General features: G+C 38.0%; 1 protein-coding gene across 2 annotated transcripts in view; it reads left to right on the forward strand.

Annotated features, from left to right (window-relative positions):
• Positions 1–22813, forward strand: part of HMGCLL1 (3-hydroxymethyl-3-methylglutaryl-CoA lyase like 1) — an 87873-nt gene that overhangs the window by 46340 nt on the left and 18720 nt on the right. For both annotated transcript variants that reach the window (XM_049819408.1, XM_049819409.1), the window contains exon 7: positions 2972–3160. In XM_049819408.1, the coding sequence (XP_049675365.1) occupies positions 2972–3160 (189 nt within the window). The remainder of the gene's footprint in view (positions 1–2971; positions 3161–22813) is intronic.

A 22813-nucleotide genomic window follows, 5' to 3' on the forward strand; every position in this document is an offset into this window, starting at 1 on the left:
TACCTCTCTGGTCATCGTCTTTCTGGGGATGGGAGCGTGTGACTCCCTTGACTGTGCATTGTAATCGGCAGGTATTATTGAAGGGTTTGAACTGTTTCTTCTGCAGTCAATGGTAGCAACCAATTTTTTTATTTATTTATTTAAGCAAAAGATTTTTTAACTGAAGCAAAACCAATTAGGCGAGGTGGCTCATTAACAAGACTACATGCATTTCTAGCTTACTAGGTACGTAACTGTTTTACACATAGTTATCTAGTGAATGCAAACTTCAGATGCCTTCAGACTTCTAGAATCCATCTGGTACATCCATATGGTTCTTTATTAAAAAAGCCACATTTCTCATCTATTAAAATAAACTGCAGAGTCCTTTTTTATCACTCTGCTTTTTCTTGAAATGAAGTCAATGTTTAACCATTTATCATCCTGTGGTTTGAGAATTTCAACCTTAGGCAAACAAGACTTGTAAGTTGTTGGAAGCACTGTGTAACACCCCTGAAGCCAGTTGTGTTATCCATTGTCTTCCACTCACATACTTGGCTGTTTTTATCTTTCTGTCTGCTTTTTTCTCTCCTTAGCTTCCTTCTAACCTCGAGCAGTGAATTCATATGAATATTACCCAGCACACAGGCTGATCAGGCTACGGAAAATGTGCCTATTCTTATTTGAATGCTGTTGCATTATTACAAAGTTTCCCTTACAGCACAAGGACTGCAGTGTGTTTTTATGTTTATATTTGCTTAAAATCATGTAACTCAATTATGACCTTTTGTATTCAGTTTAAGAGTATAGTTTTAGATATTATTTCCAGCAGTAGGATTGTTCACATGCCTGAGGGGTTGCAGTGCTGGGTCACCAACTCCCGTTTTGATCAATGCTTGGTGTCACGGCAGTGTTCCCAAGGGCAGTAGCACAGGACTCATGCATAGTAAAACTGCTCAGTGGTGCAGAACACAACCCTGTTCAATCAACAAAGCTGCAAGCTCGTAATCACATCCTGATTACACTGACAAAACAGCGTGTTCTCTTCTCCCCTGCCCTCCTCCCAAAAATCCACATTGAAAACTTACAAAACTGTAACTAATGGGCTGCCTCCTACTATGGTAGGACAGAAAATTCAGTATGAAAAACTCCCATTCAGCTTCCAAGCATGCACATTCTTCTTGAAATTAAATATAGATCTCTTTTTAAAGGTCAGTTTAAGGTTAGATTATGACAAGTCGGTGATGATGCTCAGCTTGTTAGCAGAGTTCCCCCCTCTCTTCTTTCATCTTTCAGAATTTTATTTTCAGAAAGCTGAAAGACCTAAGGACTGAGCATGGGGAAGGAGTGAATGCAGTATGATTTCTAGCAGTTGATCACTTTGTCATCACTAAAATGGTCATCTAGAAAAACTCTGAATCATGAATTGAAAAGAATGTGAGAAAAAAATGCCGTCTTCTTCCTTTATCTTGATCTTAAACAAACACTGAGTTTTGGGAATTAACTAGAGGTAATCCACCACTAACTGCAGATGATACTTTTTTTTCTTACAGCAGTAGTCCAGTTAAAACACCTGCCATGTGTGGATGATATAAAAATACGCTGTGAGATAGAATCCCTTATTGCAGTCTGGTGAATGTCCCTTTCTTGAAGCGTGTATTAAATTTATGTTGATACAAACCAGGGGCTCTTTGACTTTAAAGCACAAAGGGTTTTACTACATTTGCAATAGTCATAGCATTTCCAAGCTTTAAGCAGGACGATTCAGACTACTTGAAGTTCTTTTTCAGCTGTTCTTTGAATTAAGTGAACAGCAATATTCATCCAGCACTTCCGAGACTTTTCGTCTAGCACTTTGTCAGCTTTCTCAGACATATTCACAGCAATCCCACTGATGAAATCTTGGAATTGCTTTAACAGCAGAGTGCAGTGCAACTGAAGATCTCTTGGAAAAGGGTCATATTTTCTCATTTCTAAACTGTTAATTCCCAGATTGGGATTCCATTCCAGTGGAGCGGCCTTTCGGGACTGCTGATACACAGTGGGAAATGCTAAAGGGGACAAACATACTCAGCAGCTGAAAATAAGGTGAAACCCTTTCCAAATAAATTCAACAAAACTAAGATGGAAAGATCCTACATTCAATTTCTAAAGCAATATTTTTGGTGCAAACATAATTTTGTGCTTCCAAGTGTATGTCTCTCACTATACAAACGTTATGAAGCCAGACCTCAAATGTCTTACTCATACAAGAAGCTCCTCAAAGACATAATTGCAGAAACATTTAGGGCGCTGCTTGCGTAAATGAGAACTATTTGTATAAGGTTTTGTTTGGTGTTAAGAAAAATTTTAAAACTTAGACTAGAATATTAATTAAGTTACAGTTTTGCTTTGTCAGTGTTTTAATGTTTGATTTCTTTAAAAGCAAGCAAAATTAATATTAGCTACATGTTAAAACTTCAGTTTCCGTTGATGTTTTCAGTGCCAACAGAAAGCAAAATCAGGCTTCTTGTTAATTATTTATTGTCATAGTTCAGCCATGTGCTTGGGTCTGTGTAATAAGCAAACAAAAGGGCAGGTCTTTACCCTGCACAACTTGTAAGCTGAAAATTACATGGAGAAAACCAAACAGCTGGGAAATCCCCAGAGAGAGGAAAATGTTGGGAAAGGACTTGACAGAAACTTAATTCATAGTGTAAAATCTTGCTTATTTGGATTCTGGGGGAGAGTCAACAAGCAAGTTTTTGATGGATTTGGCTGGGTTAGTTATTCTGTGTACAGAAGCAGAACTATAAATTTAAAATAAGAGGATCTATGTGACGTTCTTCTTGGGTGACAATTTTCAAGAATGAATAGAGGGTTTCTGATACATAGGTCTACCTCGGTGGGTCAAAGCCTGAAACCTGTACAGAATTGTGTCCAATGTATGTTCTTGACCCTATTTTGTATTCTTTCATCTTGACCTTTTCATGTTTCTTCTGTTTCTAATCAGGTATCTAAGCGGCTGTACAGTATGGGCTGTTATGAAATCTCTCTGGGGGACACAATTGGTGTGGGGACTCCTGGAAGCATGAAAAGAATGTTGGAAGCCGTTATGAAAGAAATTCCTCTGAGTGCTCTTGCTGTTCACTGTCATGACACATATGGCCAGGCATTAGCCAATATCCTCACAGCCATACAGGTAACTCAGGTTCTCATTTTATAGATATGATAGTGGTAGTCTTAGTTTAATTCAAATGCACAACTGTAAAACATTCCAGCCTTAAAGAAATTACTAGAAAGGGAAAGAGTCAGTCACTAAACTTTCAGAAAGTATTGCTCACACATCGGATTGTCTACAAGTATTACTGCTGTTGCTTTTGCAAGAAAATTTCAATTCTTATCTACTTATTACCTTCAGTTGTATGCAAAATCACTAAGAAACACCGGTGATAATTATATTCCATTGATTTTGGATAAATGAGGGAGATAAAATATGATTATTTTCTGATGTCTCAGATTCCACTTTTCATAGGAGCATCTCTGTGTTCGTTGCTCACTAAACTGTCTATTTTACAGAAGTGTCTAAATATAAAATAGAATAATGCATAATTACAGCTTGATTTCAGATGGATAAATCTAAATTATTGGTAATTATGTACACAGAGTGGTCTAGATAATTTTATCACTGTTAACACCCCTTCGGTATGCCTTTTTTATCAATTAAATTTTCCAAATAAGATTAGCAACAGCTTCATATCCTATTTAGTCTTCTTTCAAATCTGTGACTAAATAATCAGAAATAGTTAATTTCCATAAGAGATATTTATCCCTTTGTGTTAATATTTTTAAGAATAGGACACAATACAAGAAACAGACTACAAGTTCTAATGTTGTTTTTGTAAAGATATAATATTGAAAATTTTTTTAATGTGTACACGCATTCCTAAGGAGACCTGTTTTTACTAAATGTTACAAAATCAAAAGCTGTTTACAAATCGTAGGCCTTTATTGTTCTATTTTATATTTGATGGCATCTTCTGCTTCCTTGCAATTCAGGCAGCAGTTTTTAAGGTCAGCTTTCCTTTGTCTTGACTTATTTTGGCAGAGCTCGTATTATGTTGTTTAAAAATAACAGCAGTGTGTTAACAGTATTAGTGATATAAATAACAAGAAGGAATAGGGAAATGTTTCAATATGCAAATCTCTGCGGGTATTTGATAAAATACTGAATGACAAGGTAAAAAAGGTTCTAACTTTTATTCACAGTGTTCACTGTTGACCCTTACTTTTACTGTTGCAAATGTGTGTGTATGTACCATGGGATAAATAAATTGCTAATTTCACAGTTAGCTTCAGTTGCAGCTGTAATAGCTAAAAGCATGAAAACTCCTGAGCATGGGAGGAGTTCGCCATAAAAATACTTGAAGCATTGTTTTTCAAATCCTTCCTTAAAATAATTGCTGTCATGGTGCCTACTAAACAATGAATGATGGCTGTGCTTTGTTAACCCCAGGATTTGTTGTAAGTGATTCTTGTTTCAGGTTTACCTCCTGCTCCTATCTTTTTATTTACTTCTTAAATTAACTACGTAAGAGTTAAAGGGGAAAAAAGCTCTTAGGTACCTAATGTGCAGTTCAGGCTAATTAACGTGTTAAATTCAAGAGAGCAATAGACCTAAACAAAAATCCCTCTGCAGCCTTCTCAGATTTTTGGGAAGCCAGGGGTGCCTGAGACCCACCAGAAAACTTCCCTATGTGCTCAATTTCTGCTGCAGAAATTCTTCTGGTCAAAGAAACAAGGTGGCTAGCGGTGAATGATAGCTAAGCAATACTCTTTCTAAAACAGGACAACTTCTAATGGTAAAGTGCCGCAGCCAGCGGATCAGAGTGCCCACCAGGTCACTTCTAGCCCCTGCTGTCAGGCTTGCCTGTGCTTTCCTGTCTGCCAAAGATACCTGAATGGCAAAGTACTGGAGTAAAACCCCTTGTCTTCAACTCAGCCGTTTGTTTCATAGACCAGATTCTCCACAGATGCAATTCCCGTCTGTGCGACCAACACAATATTTCATCAGGAGTGAAATGTGTTTGAGGGGTTATAGAAATAATGGGCTACGTTTATTGTTTGAAAACAGTTTTCGAGAGCATTCAGCAGGCAGTTTACACTCTTGCGAAGACATTGCAGTCTACAACCTCAGTCTGAGTACTATTGTATTGTATATTGTATTTCCTAAGAATTAATGACTGACAGCTGGAAAGCCACAAATAACTCTGCACTAATTCAGGCATTGCTTCGATGGGAGATCTCCTAGGAGTGGAAAGAGGTGCTGGTGATTCAGTAAGTGATTTTTTTATACAGATCACATTGTTCCATGCAGGATTATACTACCCAAAATATTTTCTTTTGTTTGGGGCTGATCCAAAGTCATCTAGAACTGACAGGCCGTATCTGTATAAGAAATTAGCAGGGAAGTAGTCTTGTAATTTTAGTATTCAGTTTTATGTGTGTTGTTTTAGCAAAAGGATAGGTAGTGAAAGATGGGAGAGAGATTAGCCAACTTTGAAGGATAAGTAATTTTTTAGGTTGTTGAAGTGAATAATATAGATAGAAAGCATTGCATAGAGAAAGGAAATTAACTTTCTTTTATGAAGAGAATCTGTGTAAAAATGTGAGGAACATGAAGTGATACTTCAGAACAAAACAGTAAACATTTCAAGTAGAAACATGACTGGCTCTTGATTAAATGGTTTAATATAAAAATATCAGAGTATACAATTTACCAAAGAGACAAATTCAGAAGATGGGAAGTGATGTGGCAATCTAGTTAGAGGTTGTGGTATTTTGAGTAAAATTACATATGTGCGTTAGCTAATGTGACAAACACAAAATGTAGCTAAAAGAAGTAGTAAAACATTTATAGGAAATTGTTACAGACCTCCAAGGAAGGGTAAAAAGATGGGTCAGGAAAATTCTGTGCTGGAGAGGCCCCAGTAAGGTAGACCATTGATCTGAGGAGATTTCTGTTACCTTGACAGTTGACTCCCATAGCGTGTACAGAACGGGTGAGAAAGGGGAAGTTTTTTAATGGAAGTGATACAGAACTCTTCTTTTTTTTTTTTTTTGCATAGCTTGTGTAGTTGCCAGAAATAGCTTTGTTTGTTTTCATAGCGCATATCCAAACATGAGAAAGAATATGCTAAAAGGCAAAGAGGAGTTTTGGCCGGTAGTGATACCTCAGTGAATGAAAAAACCCCATGGTAATCCCATAGAATTTTATCAAAATCAAATTGCTATTGTAATTCATTGATATAAACTGATCCCTGCACTACTGGGATCAAATCCCAACTTAGAGAAAACAAGCATAAAACTCTAATGACTTAGGGGGAGCAAGGATTTTTACCACCTTGTGTAATCATTTCCACCTTAATGGACACAATGAGGTGAATGAGATTGATGATTTGCCAAATGAAATTACTTTTTATTAGTGCTTCCTTTTCCCAGAAAACAGGAATTTTGAAATAAAATCCACACTTTAGTACCAGAAACAGAATTTATCAAGCCTCTAATTAAGCTTTCAAGGTTCAGACTGCAAAATCCAGATTTCTGAATACGGGTTTTCATTACAAACATTATAATATATCCCCTTACAGAGAGTTTAAAATATTTAATAGTGTCTTTAAGACCCCTGAATTTTAAAGATTAAATAAATTTTTTTTTTTTTTTTTTAAATCCAGATAGAAACGGCTGGCTACTGACCTCTTCCCTTCATCACTTAACTAAACAGATTCTAGCCCCTTTGGTGCATGCTGGAGAGACTAACCAACTGGCGTATTTTTGTGCATCCAGTTTACTTGCGTAGTAAGGACTAGGCTCACACAAAGGCATTCAGTGTTGATATGGCTAAGTTTTAAGTGCCAGAGCCAGGAGAGGAATCTGAGCATAGATGCTGAAGTTCATGGTTTATTAATTCACAAGGTTCGTTGTGTTACAGGCATAGAGTTCACAATGGCCAGCAGCTTGAGATGGTAGAGCCTAAGTTAAACAACTGAAAAAAGACTGTGTTTAAAATTCCCTCCTCCGTGATTCATGTGATCTTACATGTGAAGCCTTAGGTGAGCTGAATTTTCCACCCAAAACCACCTCCTAGATGCGAGTACCTAGCTTGTCCTTTTTTTTTTTTCAAATACAGGATTTGCTGTTTGTGGCTTGTTGAGCTTGCCTGTAGTGACGGGATGCCAAGACCCCTTTCAGACGGTGGTTGGAGGCCAGCTTGCTGCTAACTTCTCTCGTCCAGGAGTTGCTTGCTGCTAAGGACCCTCAGTGGGGGCTCCCCATCCTTCACTTGGCGGTGGCTTTAAACCTGAAGCTCTTGTGTTTGGCCCCCCCCTAAACTACTCTGCAGCAGCATTGCAGTTGCACTTTGCTCCCAGTCTTGCATATCCCCGATTCTCACCCTCTGGCTTGACTTACTGGATTAGCCTCAGACCTGGGTGGTCTGTGACCGATCCTGGTTACCGTGGTCAGTCCTGATCTGATCTTGAATCAATGATTCAACACTTATTGGCATTTTTCGGTGAGGCTGCCGCCACTGCCTGCCTAGCTGGGAACTCTTGGCTCCTCACTTGCCTTCCTTTGTGGAGCAGTCTGTCCTTGCTGCTGCTCGGGACAGGCAAGTCTCTAGAAGAAGGACTAGCAGCCAATATCTGGAGCTTTAAGGATGGCTCTGAATGGCAGGTAGTGGAGTGGGTGCTGAGCTGGGAGACCCAGCAGCTGTGAGAGTTAGCGGGTCTCGTGTGCTTTGATCTTGGAGCTCAGCTGGAGGCTTTGTCTCGCAGAGATGCAAGATGTTGCTACCGTGTTAGATCTGGGAAGCACTTCTTGGTGTCTGGGTGTACAACAGTTCTGCACTGGCAACTCTGTTGGGTCAAAAAAAAGAGTCCAGAAACCAGCCTGAGGAATTGGTGTCTGCTGTCTGACAGAACTTAAAACGTCTCTTTTATGTGTCAGACTACTTTCACTGCCATTCCCCTCTTAAGTTTTTAGACCTGTACATCTGTGACTAACTGACCTAAAAGACTATGCCCGTAATGATGAATTTCTAGATAAATACAGAATCTGTAAGAATATTTCTGTACTAGAAGATTCACTTAGCATTTGTATCCTGCAGTCAGTTCCATTGCCTTTGATTTGTCTAGCTTGTTTTAATAGATGTCTGCAAGGATGCAGGGCTCATGCTAGCTTATCCCAGTGAATGACTAGTAGGTACGGCTAGAAGCCATGTAAGTTAGAGTAGCTGAATAGAATAGAGAAGTGATAAAAAGGAATGACAGTAAAATGGCATGAAGGTATGGATAGCAATGGTGGGAGGCTGAATCGGAAAGCAAACACCTGTGTATACTAGTCACGTACAAATCGTTCTAGGGTTTCTGCTGGTGATTTGTTACCTTTTTATGGACTTATGCATACAACCGTGTCACAGTTTAATCTCTTGATTTAAAAAGAAGCAACAGGAAAATTTTTTTGAAGTACGATTTTACAAAACTTTATGTTGTAAAAACTCATAAGTTCATTTTCCTTTGGTTTCGTTTTCATGAGCTTTTTGCCTTGATTTGTTCTTTGGAGTTCATTTCCAAAGAGATACAAGGTTAAAACCAGCAGTTTTCTCCTGGATTTATGTTGAAATTCCCCCTTTTTCATAATTTTAATGCAAAACTATAGCTGGGCTGTGATCTTTGGAATGGTTGCTTGAACAGGGCCACAAATTAAGGGAGATTTTAAAACTAGATGAGCTTTGTTGCAAAATGCTGTATTAGAAGAGAGAAATGAGGACATAATATAAGTGAAAATTAAACAGTAAACCTAAAAACTCTTGGTTCCCTGGTTTTCTAAGTATGAAACAGCAAACAAAAAATTCACAGCATGCTGGGTAACAAAACAAAGACTTTAAAAGAGAACAAAAAAAGCAGGATTAACTCAAAGGGTCATTAATTCAGGTACACACATTTATTTATGTGCTGATATAAATGATCAACCATTTGGAGCATCAAAATTTAGGACTTTTGATCTGTCTACAGTCTAGGTTTAACCAACATCTGAACTCCTTCATTTTCTCTCTGTAAAACAGAGAGTATGCACAGGCCCTGAATAAAGATTTAAAAGCTGTCTCCCAGCTTTATCTACCATTGACTTTTGTGCATTATGTTCATCATTGGTAGTTCAACAACTTCTTCCTAATGACCATTGGTAGGATCATAAATTTGCTCATACATCTACATCTCTCAACTCCTGTCTAATTCATTAGCAACCTGAAATTGAACGTTCAAGATGGTATCAAGAGAGAAAAAAAAAGACACCATATCATTCTTTATTTCTAAGAAATGCTGTCTTTTTAATTCCCTGCAAAGCACAATCATTCAGAGCTATAGTGTAGTAGAATAAATTGACACTTCTGCTATAAAGTAGCGAGGATAGATAAGCAACCATGAAAAAGCGTGAAGCCTTGCATGTACTCATTGTGCTAGACTGAGCTAGGAATTTCTCATGTAACAGTGAATATGAACTTTCTAGCTGAAGAAGGCAGTCTAGCCGTATTTGTCTGTTGTAACACAAATCAAAAAATACTGGGTTTGGAGAGTTATATAGCAATTGAGGAAATGAACTTGTATGTAGTGGGCTGGCAAAGTTCTTGCTTGAATAATACATTAAATACCGTTTCGATTTTGTTTTATTATCGGTGGTGTGCTGGGGTACCCACTGCCTGGCAATGAAATTATTTACATCTGAACTAATTTTTAACAGAGCAAAAATAGTCGTGACTGTTTAGTTAAAATTTCAATACTGTACTACAGACAGATTTTTTTAAGCCAATAGGCAGGTATTGTATGAAATTAATGAGGTACAGGAGGCAGGAACCATAACATCTTGGCTTGTCTTTTCCTGATTTGGCATGTCACTGTGCACATCACTTTTCTTAATTTTCTTATTTGTAAAACAGGAATAAGCCTCATCTCTTTTGGTTTGTGAAATGCTAAAAAAAATCTACGGAGGAAGAGCATCAGACAAGTACAAATTATTATTATGAAGTCTAGATTTAAAATTTATTTTTGAAATTGAAGTTTAGAAACTGAATAGCTTTTAAGTTTGGTATAGAATGTAATTTTGAGATTAAAAAAAGCTAAGGTATATGAGTGGGCAAGTGATCAAAATACATACATGTCCAGTGAAATTAGCTGAGTTCTGTAACACTCCATTTCCCTTCCCCTGCATGGCCTGGCTCTCCGAAGAATTTATGTAGCACGATGCGAGGGTAGGAAAGACTTGCTGTTATGAGCATGCACATGTTTTGGGATCTTGAAAAAATGTTAACATTTTTGCATTCCTATTTTGAGAAACACCTAGAAATGGAAAGGTTTCAGCAGACCTCACAAGTTTACTTTCCTCTGCTGTTTACAAAGATATGCTAGGAAACTGCAGAAGACTTAACAGAGATCTCCAGAAACTAATTTCAAGGTTCAGATAGGGAAACATTAGAAAACACAGCTTGACTGAGAATAGCTGTACAGGCTTCAGGAAGGGCTGGTCATGCTTCAATATTTCGCTGGAATTCTTTGAGGCAGTCACTGCCAAAGAAGACAAAGGATATATAGTGGCCATCATATGCTTTGATTTTTCAGAAAACAATTTACAGTCTTCTGCACTGGAAGTTAATATTAAGGCGTGGAGGCATGTAATAAGTGGAAAGTTGGCTAAATGGCAGGAAACAAATGGAGTTATGAAACAGAATTTCTTCAGGCTGGAAAGTACCCATCAGCAGGGTTGTGGAAGTATTGGCCTGTGGGTCCCAGGTTTTCCTGCTTAAATGAATAATTTGCAATACCATAATGCTGATGTTAAGGGCGGTTGTTCTAAATTGTAGAAATGAAACTTTTCAAATGTTAGATTTCCATTGTGAGAAACAGGGTGGCTAGCACAATATGTAAGTGTAGATCTGTGTAATATTCTAAAACATCCAAAGAAAAAGTTTGGGATCAAAAGAAAGAGTATAGGAATACACATAATTTTAGGTAAAGCAAGAGATTGTTTATTACAACATGCCTGTCCTTTTAAATAAGGGTCTTCCTAGAGCTTTCTACTTTTGGATTTCTCTAGGAGTTAATTTATCCTAGGCACTTACCAGGTATTTTCTGGGTTTGCAAGTGTAAACAATACTTTTGGAATTATTTGTCAGCAAACTAAAAGAGCTGTTAGCAATAACACAAGGTTCTTTAGAAAACACGTTTGCTTTTTTGTTTCTGTTTACTTTTATTCCCTTTTCCTCCTAGAAACAACATAGCACTTTGGTAAAGCTAGGAATTAAAAAAATGAAATGTTTGAGCTGAAGGAGTACATGATATTAGGGAAGAAAAGAGTGAGTAAAATCGTTTAAGACTGAAAGCTAACAAGACAGAGGTGAATAAGACTGTGTATCTGAAAGCAGGTAAGTTAGGGGGAAAATGGCAGGTGAATTGTAAAAAGGTACAAGACTGCAAGGTTTCTGTGAAGAAAACTTACAGAGAGGGTGTGTGCTTTAGGAAAGTAAAAAAACACTTGCGTTTTATCAAATATTGCTGCAATGAGCAGTCAGCTAGTTACTTTTGTAAGTGAAAAAACATACTGCGCAAATGAATAAATCAGACCTACACATGGGAAGAAAATGAAAACAGGCATTCATAGTGAAAATCTGAGAGATGTTTTCCAGTATTTTCTCTGTTGTTTTTTTTTTTTTCCTTTTTATACGTACTGATTTTACATTGTTGACTGTAATTTCGATAAAATAAGAAAGCAAGCAGATGAACAGGCAGTACCACTCCTGCTCTTTCCTCAGATCAGTACAAAAGAAGTAACAACCCTATTTTTATTGCTTTCTGCTGCTTTTTGCAGGATGTACATAGTATGCAATTTCTGAGGAGCTAAAAGTTTTTGACCATTCTCCCTATGATTCAGAAAAACTCGATAGCCTGATAGTTCAAAAATAAATTCCTCATTGCTATTATTACGACTGTTACCCTATTACTAGAAAAAATTTTAAACAGTAGACTTTGTTTCAAGATTTTTATTTTTTAAAATTTTTAGGATAGGAAAGGGAATATATTTGTTATTGTATACCGAAATAGCAGTCAGAGTCCCAATAGGTAACCTGGATGGTTTTGTGTTTTTTGTTTTTTATTTTAAATGTAATTTAGTATATTGTAAATGATTAACAAATAATAGAAATCTACATTGTTCTAACTGCCTCTAATGTGATGATTGAATTTCAGAAGCTTTCAACCCTAGTTACTGAACCAATAAACCTCAAGTCTAAGTCTGTTTCAGGATACTAATCAGACAAAGAGATCCTTCATCAGTTATAGATTATTCTCGTCTCCAAATTCCCTCACTAGACCTGACTTGGAGCAGTAGACACAACTTCCCTTTGGCTTACAGTCAAACCTCAACTGTCTTTTAAAACATTTTTAAGCCTTGAATTTCTCATGCAAATCTACGTATCTCTTTATATGTCTGCAAGTTCATATAGATTTATCACCCTAGGTCTAAATGGAATATGAATGGAGAAATCACTGCAGCAACTAGAGAAATAAAATTTGAAGTGGTTTTAGTTTTCTATCTTAAAGCCAAAAATAATTTCTGTACTAATAGCATTGAAGCTGTAGATTTATACAAAGAATTCATTTGGCCCAAATATTCTATGGTCTTTTCTCTTTTTCTGTGCTTGCATCCTCCTTGCATAATTCTACTTTTTTTATTTGAATGCTGTTTTATTGTAGCTTTCCTAATCACATCTTAAATGCTTTCATTTCTGAGCTTCCCATCCTGTAAGTGGCCTTCATTTGCACATTTCATTCCTCAGTGTTGGTGGTACATTTCAATTTCAGCCTCATTGATCATTTTCTGATTCGTTAAATCTAGAAGCATTAAGGCCATACTGGTTTGGTTGACCAGTACCTAACAGGCATTGTAGTATTGCTTTCATTACTGTGCATCCTTCTCCTCTTCTGAATGCGCATCTTCCCATGCAAAAATAAACAGATTCAGAAAATTTACTTTAAATGATTCTTCGGTCTTCATCAGATTCTGTTCCACTGCATCATTCTTTAGTTGTCGTATCTGGATCTATAGTTTGTAAAAGGGAAAGGAATTAGTATTAATAGAATACAAGAAGACAATTCTGTCTTATTTCACCTTATGCCAGCTAGTAAGAGGCTTGCAAAGTTGTGCTTGCAAACAAGGCTCACACAAAACAGCATTGAATATAATTTAGATACAAAACCAGCAGATAATAGGTGCATTTGAGGATAATACTCCATACAGACTGTTAGTGTCTGCCTCCCGTCTCCTTTGTTCTCCTTTGTAATGCCTTTTTGCCATTCTTTGCCTCCATCAGTGCTTAGGCAGAGTAAATATCCTGCTGGCAGCTCACTGGCAAGAAGGAGAATGATGTGAACAGATACTGTGCTCCTACATTCACCTAATCCTAATATTTTCCCTGGCACTTACGTTAATTTTTTCCTCTTTTTCACTATTTTCCTAGTCATTGTTTGATAGTTGTAAGTCCACATGGCCAGAGCAATAGTCTTTTTACAGATCTCCTTTTATCATCCCAACTGTGTCTTGTTTAACTTGACTATTTAAATGACTAAGAGTCAGCATCATCCAGTTCTGAAGTGGACTGGGCAGTAATCCAGCTCTTTCTGTTACAGACAGACATTCATTTTTTTGGACTAGAAACAAATTACTTCCAAATGCTGGAAATGTAAGAAGGCTTTTCAAAAAAGGTTTTCAGGTGTTTATAGAACAAATTAGTATAAAATAGTTTTCAAAATGCTAAGCCCAATTTAAAATAAATATTTAGTACTTTTAGGAATTGTGAAAATATAGCACTAGAAAACTGAAGTCACTGATCTGTAACATGCATAAAAAATATGGTGAGGGTACATTGGTGTCAAATTCCTCATGCATATTTCTGTTGTGCCTCAACTGGATTGCATGCATAAAAAAGGTAGTATTGGCGGGGTTTTTTTTGACATGAGACTACATGGCTGGCTGTAGGTTTGATGAGATGACTGCCTGTAGCTATCAGAAATTGAACTGATAACTGTTATTTCACAACAGTTTTTGATTCAATTCCTGAAAAACAGTGCCTACATTATCAAGATGACTGGAAAATGAAGTTTTCATTGACCTGAAGGTAGTTTTTTGTGCCTCACGCAGCCTCGCATAGGCACTCTCTCATTCACAGAAAGACAAGCTAGTTCTCCACAGCTGTTACCTGTCCCTTTTGATTTTATGGTGTCTTGCTTGTCTTTCACACACTTTCCAACTTTCACAACAAATGAAATTGGATTTCCACAGATAAGTAGCTCACACGAATTGCTCCTCTCAGAACTGCTCCATCCCTGCAAGCCCATCCCATTCTCCCTTCTCAGCACCCCTCCCACAGCGTGCATTTCTTCATCGAGTTCTCTCATCAGCTGTCATGTTAATTTTAGATAGGAGACTGCATCTATTATTTTAGATAATAGACTTTGCACTCCTACAGTTGCTATATCACTCCTTTAAAGTGTTCCCAGCCTCAGTACCTCCTGGCCTTTCTGGCACTAAGGCCAATTGATGTGATAAAGCTTGCATCCATAAAATCAAATTCTTACCCTCCAAAACAAGGTCAGCACTTCCAGGCTGCCAACTATGAACGATCCCTAAATGGTGCTAGTTCCCAGACTGTGCCAGAAATTGTTCAGTGGAACACTACCTGGCCCTGGCCGAGGCTGTGCCGGGGACGGTGGCAAGCGTTACACACAGTGGACAACCGAGTTCCAGCCCTGAAGCCATTTAGTTTATGGGTCATATACATACATAGCCACAAAAGAGCACGAGTTCCTGTGTCTTAACAGCACAAAAGAGAGATTTTTTTGCTGTCATTCCTAGTGGCCGTCCGAGGATGTCTCCCGAGGTGAGATTTCAGAGGTTCTGGTCAGCTCTGAGTGTGCTGCTGGCATCCCCGGGGCTCTCACTGCCGAGCTGTTACAGGTCTTCCTAAACATCCCCGCCCTGCATCCAGCTCTCTAGCTAAGGTAGGACTCCCCACATTGCATGTCGTTGCTTCGAGGCACGGGGGCGTGAGAACTTGAGGAATCCATCCCTGTTTACTAACATGACACATTTAAGCGGGTGTGTAAGTTCTTCTGAAAAGCTGAACTGTTTGGGCTGAGTTTTTTCACAGCACTGTAGTTCAGGGCAGATATCCATCCCACGGGATATCAGCTTGATTAGTAAAAGATTGGCAAAGCTATATCAGCTTACCATAGGATCTGAATATGGAAAATGTTGGCCAGTCCTTGTAACCGACATGGCTAACATGCCAATTTAAACTAAATTTCTGATTTAAATACACCACAAAAATCAATGTCTATACTTAAAAATAGTCATCTCGGACATGTTCTAGATTAATACTAGGTTTATGTTCATTAGACCACCTATTAATTCCTGTGATTAAGGTGTACTTATGATGATGATGATGCTAGGGTATATATTTTTAGATATTTTCTAATCTAGAACAAATGAATATTCCACTAGTCGTGTATCTACCTTCGTGTTTTCAGCTAGTCCCCTTCTTGATTGACTGTGGTACACTTACTCCTTTCACTTTCCCTTTGTTTTCAGCTTACATGCTGCACACTAAAAAGGTATGTGATGCAGTGACAGAAATAACATACAATATTTCAACCTAATTTTAAAAACAATTGTGAAAGAAAAGTTTCAAAAGTTTGATGAGGATATTATTTTAAGTACCTTTAAAACCAGACCTTTATTCAGGATTTAATTCCTCATTCCATTTTTGAAAATAAATTATTTCTGTAAGAGTTGCTTGACTTGTTTTTAGAAATTCTCCCTGTAATCATATTGCACTTTAATCAGGTTGTGACTGTATATGTCAGCTGGAAGAAGATAAATGGCTTTTAGACATTTTATTTTAGACATTGTATTTTTCTACTCAATGAAAATTACTCCCCTTCCCTTTTTACCCTGAAGTAGTTTTTCTTAAAGTTCAACAGCAAGTGTAAAATAAGGACAGAATCACTACAGTGTTTCCCACTTGGAAATTATTTTTTCTTTTCATTACCTCTTGCGATTTGTGAGTGTGTCTATTCTAGTTTCTGCCTGAAAAAGAGGGTATTGCATGGAACCTGCCTTTCAGACCCAAGCAAGGGTCAGAGGAGTTTACCATGGCAGGAGCAGTCCTGGGAAATGACAAATCCCAGTGTCTCCAGTAGGGAAGCGCAGTGTTTACAGTATGATGCTTCCTTCCTTTTTGGGCAGCTCTACAGACAGCTGTGCTGAGGGGGTGGAACTAAACCTCTGGCCATTCTTGCATATTTATGGCTCCTCGGAACCAAAATAAATGAAGCAATCAATGAAGGAGGGAGAGTTACTTCCTATTGCTGAGTTACATCGGGTGGCTTGAAACAAGCCCTCAGGGTGTTTCCTAAGGTAGATTAAACTGCAGAAAATCTGGAGAGGCTATGATCAGACAGACTGAAGTTCCTGAACTCACTCTAAATGAGTGTGTTGGGTGGATCTTTGTAGCCATATGAGAACAAGTGACCATTTGCATCAGTGGAATTAGTTGAAGATGACTCTTCAGTTAAGACAGAAACCAAAGCTGATGTGGTACTTGAAGTATGACAGTCATCTTTTCTTCATGTGCTGTGCTGAAGCAACACTGAACCGGTCTCCTGAGTCAATTCATTTGTCATTTATCTTTTTTTTTTTTCATTTGAAATATTACAGTATAAATTGAAACAGCCAGGCTTTCAGAAGTAAAAACTTTCTGATCATTTTTAAAGATAAATGAATGATAGTTTTATATGCTCCGTAATTTTTGCCAGCTTGCATATTTTCCTGTTTATTTAGTTTTTTTCTCCTTTGTTGCTTAGTGTAAGTGCTATGTGGTGACAGATTGTCAGAGGCAAATGATGTGATTTGCTTAACACAGAGTCCTTTCAAATTCATAAAGTAAACAGTTATTGAAAGAAAGATTGTTCTCTGATCTTTGTTCATAACAGTAAGACTTTGCTTGCACTAAGAGTTGCAACAATAGGTAACAATTTTTAATTTGATGTAGTATCTTTTCCTCTAAAGAATAAACTGAGCAAACAGAATATAAGTAGACTCAGGAAGGCAATATAAAAATGTGCATCTGTAGCAAAAGATAAGATGCCAAGTTGAATGCCTTTTTTTAAAAAAGGAGAGTTCTGTCTTTACTCTTGGCAGATATATTGGATGAGCAATTTGCAACTGTCTTTTTTAAAAAAAGAAACTTTATTCAGAATAAGGGGGGAAAAATTGCAAGACATTACATTTTGTGGCTTCCCACCTAGCTATTAGCTTGGCTTCCCACCTAGCTATTAGCTATCAATTAATTAGTCAATGTATTGGAAGGGAAGATTCTTTTGGAGGTATTGTAATGTGATATGGTATTGCAATGTGATGAATATTACAAAATTGATCCAGTTATAATGGAATAGTAGAAGCTGAGAAACTCACACTTTTTTTTAGTTTCCTGCATTATGATGAAAATCATGGTGAAAACTTTATTTGAAATAAAGATTCACTCTGCCTATGGCGTCCAAAAAGATGCCCTATTTGATTACATCTTCTTTGGCCACATTACTGTAATTATTAACAGTTTAATCCCATCCTGGAATTCTACTCGGGATGTTATATTTTAGCACAAAATGGAAAGTTCTACTTCCTTGCAATTATATAGATGAATGTCTAGAACATATATTCCAGAGCTCTTAAGGAGAGGTCGCTCCTTGGTTCTAAATCCTTGCAGTAGATGCTGTGGTTTTCCAACAAGACATTACCAACAGACCATTTGTCTGAGGCTTGAATCAAATTAAGCATGTGCATAGCTGTTTGCAAGTTCAGGGGCTATTTAGTGAGAATGTATTTTAAGAAAAAAAGTACTGACAGAAATAATACGCTATTTTTTTTTGTTACAAAAGATGTAAAAGGGAATAATCAAATTGAAAGAAAACAGAAATATCTTGTACCTTATTATACCATAATGTCTACTGCAATATTGCCATAATTTTTGCTTAACTAATTGGGAACCTAGTCTTTAGTTCCTCTAGAGAATGAGGTGTGCAAGAATGAATACATTTGGTTTTGTTGTTGGGTTTTGTTTTATGGGTTTTGATGTTGTTGTATTATTTTTCCTTGCAATGATTTTCAGAGCACAGATACTAGTGAAGAAAAAAAAGAACAGCATAACTACTGTAAATATTTTATAAAATGTCCATCTGAAGCCCCTCAACCTCTGGTAATTAGAGGCCATACTGTGGAGATTGACAGGGTAAATTGCCAGTTAATGTTTACACAACAAAACATATGCCCAGTACAATATCCTACACTGATGTTACTGAAACCAGAGTCCAGAAATGTACAGTGGAAACAAGACGTGGTACTTTTCTTGTGCCAACACAAACAGCAATTACAGCACAGTGTGAGAGAAGTCATAAGAAATACTACTGCATATCAGTAGTTCAACAAAGTCAGCACTTTTGTGTAATTGCAGGGGAAAAGGGCTGAAAAACATTACAGATCTCAGCAAGAAATGGCCCTTTATACTTTTAAACTGATCCTTGATAAAACAATGCCGGGGTCATGAGAAGGCTACTCTGCCAATTTTGCTTCACTGTGGGATCCATTGACATCTGGCTGAGCTGCGGAAGCTGGAAAACTTCTTTAATATTCTCTTGACAGTAAAATGGACATGTGGAACACATTCTAATCTGTTAATCTTTGGTGCTCCTGAAGAAAAAGCACATTTGGCTTTATACTTTGTGATGATAAATATTAAGTCTCCAGATCTAGCTGTAAATAAGTTAAAAGCATTTGAATGGAGAATGCAGTTCTTGTTTTCCAAATATAGGAGAAGATCGATATGCACCTGTGTAATCCAGATGATGTAATAAATGCCAGGAGGTTTTTTCTAAGGGTAGTTTACCATACGTCTTGGCAATCCACTTTTCTTTATGCTGAGTGTGTTTTGTCAATGAATATCGGGAAACAGAATCTCTGAACTTCCTTACATCCTACATACTAAAATAGAATAAAGTATTGTTTCATTTGGGGATTATGAAAATAGAATTAAGAGAGATTCAAAATAGTTATGTCTGAATAAAAAGTGCAGGTTTTATTTAACAGCATTAACTGTACAAATTATTTTTGGCCTAGCATTTAAATCTAATGTGGAGTGATAATGAATGATGGAGATACACATCTATTCAGCTTGAGGTAGGATGCACAACTCTTTATTTGTGTTGTGAGATACATGTCCAGAAATGAGAAGAGGAATCTCTCACATTAGAAAATAACTGCTATGAGCATATAGTATGTATTGTAAGTATGAAGCATATATTGTGGCTATTATTATAAAATGCAAAAGATACCATGGATTATGGAAAAACTAAACTAGAATTCAAAATTCTGCACATCCTTGTAGTACATTTTAAATTAATCTGAACAACTAAAACAATGCATAAAGATAACACTTTTATACACTTGATGAGAGTTAAAATGATTTCCCAGTTCTAAGTAGCAAATTATATCATTATAACACATGTACCCTGTTGGAAATGTGTGACTTCCTTTAGAAAAGTTCAAGTATCTTCTTTTGCAAAATAAGTAGCCTTGGGAATTAACAGAGCTGTTGCTCTGCTCCCCACCTTCCACCCCCCCCCCCCCCCCCAAAAAGAAGAAAACCATAACAACAGTTAAAAAGATGAAAACAGACTTTTGTTCTCTGATACAGTCAGGTCCTTTTCTTTCTGCCCACTTACTAATGAATTCTGATACTTCATTGATTGTTAGTGAGATCTGCAAGAGGAATCAAATCGATGAACTCCAACTGCAGATTACAACTAATAATAACAATACAGTCTTGGAAGTCCATGCCCTTGCTCAAGCAAGCTCCCAGTGAATAATAATTTCAGTAAAGTAAGAATTAGTCCAATCCAATTCTGTGCAGTTGAGGAGTTTCAAGAGATCTGGGGCTGTATAAAATGCCAGACTCTTCTTGAGAAGTTGAACTGTGCTGCTTGGGCTTTATATCTTGTTGTTGCATAAGGAGATTGAAAGTGCAGCAAAATCTGATTGAAAAGTGGAGGGACAAAGATGAAGTTAGAGAGGGGCTAGATTTCTCAGGGCTGTGCACAGAACCCACCACCTTCCTCATGTTTCTGAAATAGCTGAAAACTTCAGCTTCAGCAGGATCTTCCATTTAGATGTTGTCGTGTTTGTGAAGTGTAGCATAGTTTTGGTTTCAAATGAGAAAAAAAGCCATAGACAGGAGTTTTGTGGTTCGGTGCCTGGGTGTCCCACATTACCCAATAGTTAGGACATTTATTTAGAAGGAAAGTGAAGAAAAAAACCTGAGCCCTAGGTAGGCTAGTACCGCTGCTTGACTACTGGATGTATTTGTGTTTGGATGCATGTATGGGGTTTTTTTAGCTCCACTGCTGAATCTGCTCCATTTCTAAGTTAGCTAAATCTTTCTGGGTTGGTTATTTGGGGGGGGAGGGGGGAGGAGGGGGGAGGTTTGACTCTAGCCTAGCTGTTAAATAGGTGAAATGGGAAGGAAGACCTTATAACAGTTACAAGAGTAACCTGAGCAATTTTCTGGAAAGCGTAGGTACTGACATCAGAGGAAAATCCTTGGAAGCATGAGATGGGAGTAGTCACCTACTTTAAATTCTAATGTGCAACAGATAATTTAATACGTCGTTACTGCCATCATGTTTGGAATAGTAGCCAAAACCTTCAGCAGATGTTCTGGTATGTGGCAGAGAAAAGGGAGACTGGGATTGAAGGATATTTACCAACTGCCTTCCCTCACTTTGTGTATCATCACATCCAGGAGAAACAAGTGTAGGTCTAGTTGTCAAGGTGTGAGTGGGAACAGTACTATAAGTCACTAATATCTGAAAAGGTCTTTTCACTCTAATGTGGAAACTCGTTATGCAGTTGAGATGGGAAGCACTGGGTGAAGCTGAAGTAGCTGTGGAAGAAAATGTCATCATACTAGAACTAACAGGCATCGATCTTAGTGTCCAACAGATTAAACTGGGGTCTGCCTTAGCATTCCTTAGAGAAGGCTACACAGAGGAAGACAGAGAAGAGGCTGACCTTACCGTACATTTTCAGACACCTGAAGAACCCATTAGAATGCCTGATGTCAGGTTGGGGTCTCTCCACCCATGTCGGTCCATTGAGCTTCCCCAGCTTCCATGCCAAGGAGCCAGTGGGGGTTCTGAGGCTGGGAAGACCACACATGTTGTGTGGGTGATCAGCCCCAGACAAGGAGCTGACACTTCTGTAGGACTCCACAGCACATCTGGAGATGAGCCCTGGGGATGTCTGGGAGGTCCCCATTTTTGCTGAGAGGCAGGTGGGTGTGATTTTAGAGATAACATGGGGAATGAAAGTCAAAACAAAGTGGCTTTTGTGGGTGGGTGATGTTCCTGGCTCTAGGGGAGTCAGGTGCTGCTCTGTGAGGGCTCTGGCTGAATTGAAGCCAGATGAGATTTTAAATGCTGTTACTATTTTGTTCCTTTAGATACCCTGATGCTGACATACCGTAATACTACTGTGGAATGAAAATAGTTCTGCTCTGTTTTCCCAGCTTTCTTGTAAACGTCATCATTGCTACAAATTTATTTTATAAAAATAGATGTTTTCTGCCACCCACCTATTTTGTTTGCTCACATTGCTACAAGCTAGTGTCCTCTGCCACTTGGTGCATCATGCTAAAAGTGTTCTGTTTACACAAAGTGAGGGAAATTAGACCTGCAGGAACAGTTTTGGCCACCCAGCTTAAGCCACAGCGTGAATCAACAGAAATTGGTTTTCCAGTAACTAGAAGGGTTGGGAGTTGGTAGAAGCTAACCAGGACTGAAGAGCAAGATCGAAGGAATTTGTAGTTTCTTTATAAGGTATAGATACCAATAAAAGGGGTAGCTAAGATAGATGAACTAGGTTTATATGTTCCCTGAATGTAGGAAAAAGTAACCTTTTCAGATACTGTGATGCTCTGGTCAGATTTGCCATTTTCATTGATGGATTCACATGTTCCACATTGCCCACATGCACTTCAAATACTAGATCAGTGCCTTTCCCTGATTATCCATACTAGCACTCTGTCCTCTTTCAATATCGTAACTCACAGTGAAGTGCGCTCTCTGCAGCCTGCATCTGAAACATCGATTTTTACCTCGGGTTCCATCCTTCATTCAACCCATTCTCAGCTGATGTCCCGTAATTCAGCCGTTAGGGTAATTCAGCCGTTAGCATAATTCAGCCATTTTATTTTAGTGGGTACTTCTCTACTCTGCTTATCCTCTGTGAGCCATCCCTTGCAAAGTGAGTAGATTTTGTTTCTTCATCAGACCTTCACTGTCAGCAGTTCCAATCATGCTTTCTCCAGTCTCAGCAAAATTTTCCTCTCCCAGAGCAACCCTCAGTAACTTTACCATCAAGTTAAGTAATCCTTTTGCCTTCCCTGTCCATTCAAATCCCTCAGTTTATTTTTATGCGTTTACAGTGGCTTGTAGCACATGACAAAAGCCTGGTTGTCACCTGGCTGCACGTAGGGCACAGACCGCCTGGCACAGTTGTTGCATCTCTGGACTAAATGATTCTCTCCAGGCGTACCCCGAAGCTGCCCTTTGCCTTTCCTCTCTAGTTCCCCCTTTCCCTCCAGATCCAAAGATTATTATCTTCTCTGCTCTACCTGTCTAACCGGTCTTCTGACTGT

This window comes from Accipiter gentilis, chromosome 16, assembly GCF_929443795.1.
Source record: "Accipiter gentilis chromosome 16, bAccGen1.1, whole genome shotgun sequence".
Classification (NCBI taxonomy): Eukaryota; Metazoa; Chordata; class Aves; order Accipitriformes; family Accipitridae; genus Astur; species Astur gentilis.